The sequence below is a fragment of the Quercus suber genome, unplaced genomic scaffold, assembly GCF_002906115.3.
Source record: "Quercus suber isolate HL8 unplaced genomic scaffold, Cork oak 2.0 scaffold_37, whole genome shotgun sequence".
Classification (NCBI taxonomy): Eukaryota; Viridiplantae; Streptophyta; class Magnoliopsida; order Fagales; family Fagaceae; genus Quercus; species Quercus suber.
In genome coordinates this window covers 1,868,634-1,876,625 of record NW_027069502.1, presented here as the reverse complement: position 1 = coordinate 1,876,625, position 7,992 = coordinate 1,868,634, and the positions used below count along the sequence as shown (strand labels likewise).

General features: G+C 31.3%; 1 protein-coding gene across 2 annotated transcripts; it reads right to left on the bottom strand.

Annotated features, from left to right (window-relative positions):
• Nucleotides 1–543: 543 nt before the first annotated feature.
• On the bottom strand, nt 544–5,644 carry LOC111987734 (probable serine/threonine-protein kinase PBL5). Of its 2 annotated transcripts, XM_024019465.2 has the most exons (5): nt 5,328–5,644; nt 4,380–4,648; nt 3,827–4,016; nt 3,282–3,673; nt 544–790 (listed from the first exon to the last, which is right to left on the bottom strand). In XM_024019465.2, exons 1-5 carry the CDS (start codon nt 5,431–5,433, stop codon nt 776–778), a joined length of 972 nt encoding a protein of 323 aa, XP_023875233.2. In that variant the 5' UTR covers nt 5,434–5,644; the 3' UTR covers nt 544–775. The 2 variants fall into 2 exon arrangements, with proteins under 2 accessions (XP_023875233.2, XP_023875231.2); XM_024019463.2 differs by lacking the exon at nt 544–790 and having other exon boundaries at nt 3,273–3,673.
• Between the last annotated feature and the right edge of the window lie 2,348 nt (nt 5,645–7,992).

Genomic DNA, 7,992 nt, shown 5'->3' with positions numbered 1-7,992 from the left:
CTATGAGTTACCAACAAACCCAATAAAGTTGATACTTTCTAACCTAAAATCTTCAATTCCAATTTTAATTTTAATTTAAGAAATTAATTTTTATAGGTTTAGGTTCTTTTGTTCTTTATTTTTTAGGGTTTATGATTTTATTTATTTATTTATTATTTTTATGGAATATGATTTTTCTTTTTTGTTCAAATTTTCTTTTCTTTTCTCCTTTAAAATTAAGAAATTAATTTTTGATTATTTTTCTAAGTTAAATGCTGACATGACATATTTAAATGTGATATAAATTTGTTTAATATTATTTTATTTGCCATGTAAGCTTAAGTCTGCTAGGTGTACTATTTGTTTGACACGTACACATATTGTGTTAATAGAGACCAAATTGACTGCTACAAAAATGTAAGGAGTAGAAGACAACATTTTGAATAACAGTTTTCTTTATGCTCCAAAAAATAAGAAGTTTGGAAATTTAATACGATCTTGTTTTGACTCAAGAATACATGCTTGGACTTGATAACATAGACATTTGAAGAGATCAATTTAAAATATTGGTAAGTATCCTCCATAATTGCAGTATTGCAACTAATGCAAGAGAAAGGTGGGTCACAGTTTGAGTTAAAGATTCATTTACTCATTCCTGTTTTGTTCACAGTTGATGTAATAGAAGCCAAAAATCAGTTGGCTATGAGGTTTAAAAAAAAAAAAAAATTAATTTGGGGGCTTCCTCAAGATATTCTAGCATGATTCTTAAAATGAAAGTCAAACCTCCAAGGAGATACTACATCTTCAAAGTCTGAAAAAAGAAAGAAAATAGGAGGTTAAAACAGGAAATTTGATCAGCTAGTTTCTACAAAATAAATAGGTCAACCACAATTAAAATTTTTAGAAAGCCCTTTGGGACCAGCAGCAATAACATCACAATGCGAGTGAGCTGCTCAACAGAAGATCTAGAAAGCACAGACAAGGACAAGTATGGGTACAACATGGTTACACGATAATTTTTGAAAAATTAGAACACAGCACAGCGGGGATACACATTAATACAACATGGTTACACGACAATTTTTGAAAAATTAGAAAACAGCACAGCGGGGATACACATTAATTAATTATTAAATATTTTTTTATATTTTTAATTAGAGAAATATTATGTCCACAATATTTTCGCAACAAATCCCAAGTGCCAGGTCATCACTAATTGTTATACTAGTTGTTATTAACGGGCAAAAAAAGTAATTTTAGTGATGAGTTCAAATTTGAACCGCTTATCACCTAAGATTTGCAATGGAAATGTTGTAAAAATATTGTAGACAAAACACTTCTCTTTAAATATTGTTAAGCATTTATCTTTTCATATAATGTTAAATACATACATACATATATACATACATATATATATATATATATATATCTCAATTTAAGAGCAATAATGGATAATAAAATGAATACATGACTAATAAATGATGCTTAGAAATTAGAACACAAACCAAGAATAAGATCTGAAAGAGTAAATAAAAGATGAGAAAAGTTAATGAATGCCCTTAAGAGCATTGGTTTAGTAAATATTTTTAGAAAATTTTTATGGAAAAGAAAAAAGTAATTTATTATTTTGACATCCTTTTATATTTTTCATAAATGTGATATCAAATTTTTCTTAAAATGGTTCTTTAACAAATGCCTTAAGGGCACCTGTTAACCAAACCCATAAAAGATAGATAATTAAATAAGTGTTCAAGATTGAAACTAAAAAGAAATAAGAGATAGGTGTCCCTCCTATATCCCGACGTTGTCCTGAAATTTTTCAAAAAAAATAAAAGACAGTTGGGACATGCATGCAGCAGAAGAAGTGTCCCAAACATGTCCCGTGTCCAACACGGGTACACACCCAAAAATGAAGGGGGTGTTTGGTAGAGTAGTTTGAGATGGGATTTTTGTAATTTTTTGAAATACGTGTGAGTAAAAAAATGTGTGGAAATATGTGTAATGTTGTTTAAAATATAAAAATGTGAGTGAAATTAGAGACCAAACAAGCCCGATGCGTTTGTGCTTCCTAGTGAAGATGTCTCTAAGAATAGCTAGAGTTACAAACCAAAAAAAAAAAAAAAAATTACACTTTACCACACCCAATTATACTCTGCACCCTAAAATTTTCAAGTGCACATTTTAAACCCTAAAATATGATCCTCAACCTAAACTATTATCTTTGTTACACCATAAACTTTGAATTTTTGTCCAAGTTAATAGCAAATTTATCATCAGGGTGCAAAAGGTAACAATGGTCATAATTTAGGATGCAAAACATGCATTCAAAAAGTTTAGAAAACAAAGGATAATATGGAGTATAGTTTAAGATGATAACCCAAAAAAAAAAAAAAAAAGTCAACTAAGGCTGCATTTGACATTGGCTTAAAAAAACCAGCTTTTTTTATTATTTAGTTTATTTTTGTTACTATTCAGCTTATTTTGCTACTATTCATAGGTCTCATTACACTTTTTGGTACTATTTATGAGTTTCACTATATTATTTTAGTTACCTTTTAACTTTATCTACAATACTTTCAGCAAAAAAATTTCAATTTCAACTAAATAAATTGTTCTCAAATAAACTCTTAAGTGGTAAAACCCTCCCTATACTTCTATAACTCAAGTGCTGGCTCTTGGGAAACCAACATGCAATAACTAAACATTCAAGAAAGATATATAGACACAGCAATGCCCACTAAATCAGCAGTTCAAATTGACAGACTGATGCTCTACCTGAGAACTAATATTTAAAAAAAAAAAAAAAGTCAACTAAGGCTGCATTTGACATTGGCTTAAAAAAACCAGCTTTTTTTATTCTATTTAGCTTATTTTTGTTACTATTCAGCTTATTATGCTACTATTCATAGATCTCATTACACTTTTTGGTACTATTTATGAGTTCCACTATATTATTTTAGTTACCTTTTAACTTTATCTACAATACTTTCAGCAAAAAAATTTCAATTTCAACTAAATAAACTGTTCTCAAATAAACTCTTAAGTGGTAAAACCCTCCCTATACTTCTATAACTCAAGTGCTGGCTCTTGGGAAACCAACATGCAATAACTAAACATTCAAGAAAGATATATAGACACAGCAATGCCCACTAAATCAGCAGTTCAAATTGACAGACTGATGCTCTACCTGAGAACTAATATTGCTTAGCAGAGTAAATCAACATGAGCAACAATCACAATAAAGCAATTTATCCAAATAATTAATATCAACAAGAAATAGTGGAGCAACAAAGTTATCTTACCCATGCAACCAGATTTTGCTCTTTAGAACTTTTGGTGCTATCGATTGCTTTCCTGCCTGTGATGAGCTCCAAAAGAACAACCCCAAAGCTGTAAATATCTGATTTGAATGTCAGCTGGCCTGTCATTGCATAATCTGGTGCACAATACCCATACGTGCCCATAACCCTTGTGGAAACATGGGTCTTATCCCCACTGGGACCTACTTTGGCCAATCCAAAATCAGATAACTTCGGATGATACTCCTCACCAAGCAAAATGTTTGAGCACTTTAGATCACGATATATAACAGGGGGTTTCATTTTGTCATGCAAATACTCCAAGCCCCTCGCTGCACCAGCTGCTATTTTCATTCTCGTATTCCAATCAATTGCTTTTCTGCCAGGTGGAAGATCTGCCAAGGAAAAGCCAAGGGTGAAAAAAAATAATAAAAAATAAAAAACTCATAGAGTCTTTGTGGAAATGATACCAAAAGTTGGAAAGTTAAAATGTTGTTGCCATAACGGAGATGGGAAGAGAGAGAGATCATGTTGAGAAAATACAGTACCATGCAAATGGTTTTCCAAAGATCCTAATGGCATGTATTCGTAAACCAACAGCCTCTGATCTCCCTCAGCACAAAACCCAATCAATTTGACAAGATTAGTGTGGTCAGCAAGACTAAGCGTCAATACTTCAACAACAAATTCCCTAATTCCTTGATGTCCATTGCGGTCAAGTTGCTTGATAGCTACATCCTACACCAAAAAAAAGTAACAAAATTCAGGTCTTACCACTAGCCTACAACATAGAATAAAACCACAATAATCACTAAATTCAAACTATGAGATCAGAACATACAAAACAACATATTAAAGTTTAAGGAAACAGTAGAACAAAGCATCTAGCTGTCCAGAGCAGAGAAAATATATTTAACAGTATTTCTGACTTATTGCAAACATGTATTAAAGTTTATATGAAATTCTAGAACCTTGTTCAGTTGACTATATGAGCTAAATTATTATACTTTTTCTTAGTTGGGTTTCAGACTAGTTGACCATCACAGTTTTGTTTATTTTGCGAAAAAGAAATAATAAGATCAGATTAATCCCCAAACCAACCTGATTGATTTTCTCCAAATGCCCTTTGTAAACTTTTCCAAAACCACCTTCACCCAGAAAGCTATCTGACCGGAAATTTCCAGTTGCAATTGCTAGTTCATCAAACGTAAATGTTTGCGCCCGCTTGCCATTGGTTTGACCATCCTTTGAAACCTCCTCCTTCATATTCAAGCCCTTTACATCCAAAGCTAATTGGTCGTCCTTAGAAACTACCTCCTTTTTCCCCTCAGACTCCTTCACATTTACATCTGGATTGACTTTCACTGCATCTAAGACACATATACACACACAACATGAGCATCACACACACACAGAAAGAGAGTCACATCAAATAAGACACGCGTTTGGCAAAAGCCAAGAATTGATTTTGAGATATTCGGGAAAAATCACAGCCATCAAATTGAAAGAGCAAACAAAGAACACAAAATGACAAAAACCAACACTGAAGAAAAATTTTGGATTATGGGTTGTACTTTTCCAATCATGCAAGCAAACAAACGAAAAAAAAAATAGTATTTGCATAATAACTACAAAAAGTTACATGAACCCAGAATCAAAACTTAGCCCCTAAAATTATACAATTTGAAAAGGCAGCTTAACTTCAAACCCCAAAAAATTTAAAAATTCAAAAAAAAAAAAAAAAAAAAAAAAAAATAAAAAAAAAATCGAAATATTTATCAAATATATAAATTGGGAAAGCCCATTAAATTACACACAAAAATTATGGTAAAAAATTCGCATGGTGGATTATACAAAACAAATTTGGGCAAAGATTATCGATTTTGATCGATTTACAACAATAACCATATCCCAAAAATTAAAAATTTTAGTAACACAAAAATGTAATTTTATTTTTCTTTCTTAAACAGACATCACCATATACAAATAAAAAAATGCGTCTTATCACAATGTTTTGGGAAATTTGATCAAAAGGGTGAGCAGAATTACCTGAAGCTGTTTGATCTTGTGGTTTATTGGTCTTATTGTCACTATAATCGTTGTTCAAGTTTTCTGATTTTTTGCTTGATTTCCCTGTGCAGCGAAAGCAACCCATAACAAAAGCTTAGCTCAACCCTCTTCTCTCTCTCTCTCTCTCTCTCTCTCTCTCTCTCTTTATATCTATGTGCGTGTGTCTGAGTCTGAGCTATTTACAGTGACACCAGAGACCCCAAAACACAAACACAGTGAGCGAGAGACACATAGGAGCTGTTGCTGTTCTATATAATGCTGAGTTTTGTAGTTGTGTCTCGTCTGTGGTTTTTCATTTTTGCGTGTGTGGTTTTATAAAATTTTGGGTTTCTTTCCGGTGCGAACCAAATTTAGTGTTCGTTATATTTATCAACCAATTAGAATCAGCCATCTGGCAATTCTGCGAGGGTTTCAATCGGCTGCGTCAGAGTTTGCTTGCATTTACGGTATCGGGGATTGTGCCAAGTGAGACAAGACATTGTTGTTTGGTCAACCAGAATTTTTAAAAGCTCTTATTTTATTGGTCTTACGTGTGAAAGGAGCATTCTGAGGATGACGTGGCGAACATTGGTTCGTTACATACTGTGTTTTTGGTGGGTGCTGGTTCGCAGCAGATCTATGTCGTTTTTGTCTAGAAAGTGTATTTAGTGTTTAAACCTTTTGTCTAGTATTATTACCTGTCGGTGACGTTCTCGAATCACAGACGGCTACTTTTTATCACCGTCAGATTTTTCGAGAAGTTAAAAAAAAAACACGAAGAAGGTCAATGAAGGACTCAAAAATATGTTCCTCGAGCAACCCAGTGGGTCCCACAATCTGATGGATCAGAATGGCTTTCATTCAATCATGTGGGACCCACTTTTCTTGATGGGCTACGCGTTTCTCAGTTAAGGATTACAGCAAATCCCAACGCCCAAGTCCCAACGGTGATCCACGCGTTTCAATTTAATGTTATTTGAATCCCCCAGACCAATCAGATATCGACAATTGGAGCTCACAATTGAGGTTTCACCGCAGGCGATCAAAGCTCCACGGTGAATTTAAACTAACGCGCTTAGTTAGCGCTGGTTTGGTGTAGAAATCTTATTTGCTTTTTTATTTTATTTCTTTTCATAAAAAAAGTCAAAATTTGGTCACAACATTTTGATCAACAATTAAGTTGATAAGTTTTTTTTTTGTTGGTTTTTGTTTGGATTCATTATTGACCACACGTGTTTTTACCTATTAACAATAATTTTTAGGTAAATTACATGTTTAGTCCTTATCTTCTATATTATATTTTAATTTGATCTCTAATATTTTAATTGTGTCAATTTAGTCTTTAATATTTTAGTATCGTGTCAATTTAATTCCTACCATTATCTTTTGGATGAAAATTTATGATGTGTGTAATGGTTGAAACAAAAAAATTAGCTTACATTGATGAGACAATGAACTTAAATTTTATTTTGGCCGTTTATCATGTCAGCAACTTTCATCAAAGATATAACATCAAAGACTAAACTAACACGACATTGAAAGGTTAAGAATTAAATTGACACAATTAAAAGGCTATAGACTAAATTGAAATATGGTGTAAATGTTAGGGACCAAATATGTAATTTACCCATAATTTTTTAATTTAACAGTTCTGAAATTTTATTTGAATTTTTTTGTGCCTTATGGAAGTTTTTCACAACAATTAAGATGATGAGTTGTAAACCATAAATAATAAGTTAATACGAGTATTAATGATGGACTCAAATGTAACAACAGAACAATTCAACCATTGTAAAATTTGTTGTGAAAAATATAAGATATGATGACCTTTTTTTTTTTTTTTGATCATTGATGAACTCGTTTTAACTTTTAATTGATGCATAAATATTTTTTAAAACACAATTGTATCCTTTTTTTTTTTTTCTTTTTGGTAAAAGAAGCACAATTATATCTTTAATAGATCCATATCAAAGTCAACTCAAAAAAAAAAAAAAGGTCATATAAAAGTAAAAACATTAATTAAGAGAAATTAGGTTTCGATCTTCATTTCCTAATTTTTTAGGTAAATTACATATTTGGTCACCATCCTTTATACCATATTTCAATTTGATCTCTAACTTTTCAATTGTATCAATTTAGTCTCTAACCTTTCAGTGTCGTATCAATTTAGTCTATGCCGTTATATATTGGATGAAAATTGCTGACTTGACAATTGGCCAAAATAAAAATTTTAGTTTATTCTCACATCAACGGAGGCTAATTTTTTTATTTTGGTCATTAAACATGTCATTAATTTTCATCTAAAAGATAACTGTATGGACTAAATTAACATGGTACTAAAAGATTATGGGCCAAATTGACACAATTAAAATATTATGGATCAAATTGAAATATCTTGTATAAGATAGGGACCAAAAACGTAATTCACCCAATTTTACTTTTTTTAGAGAAACCTTTCCTATTTAGTATGACAATTGAATTATTAAAAATAAAATGCTTAATTTTCCAATTACCACTTTTTATTGTAAGAAAATTTGTATCAGTATTGCTTTTTTAATCCATAAATATATATATATATATATATACACACACATTGCTCGTTTAAAAATACATTACAAAAAAAAAAAAAAAAAGGGCTATCAAAATAAGTCAAATAATTTAAGAC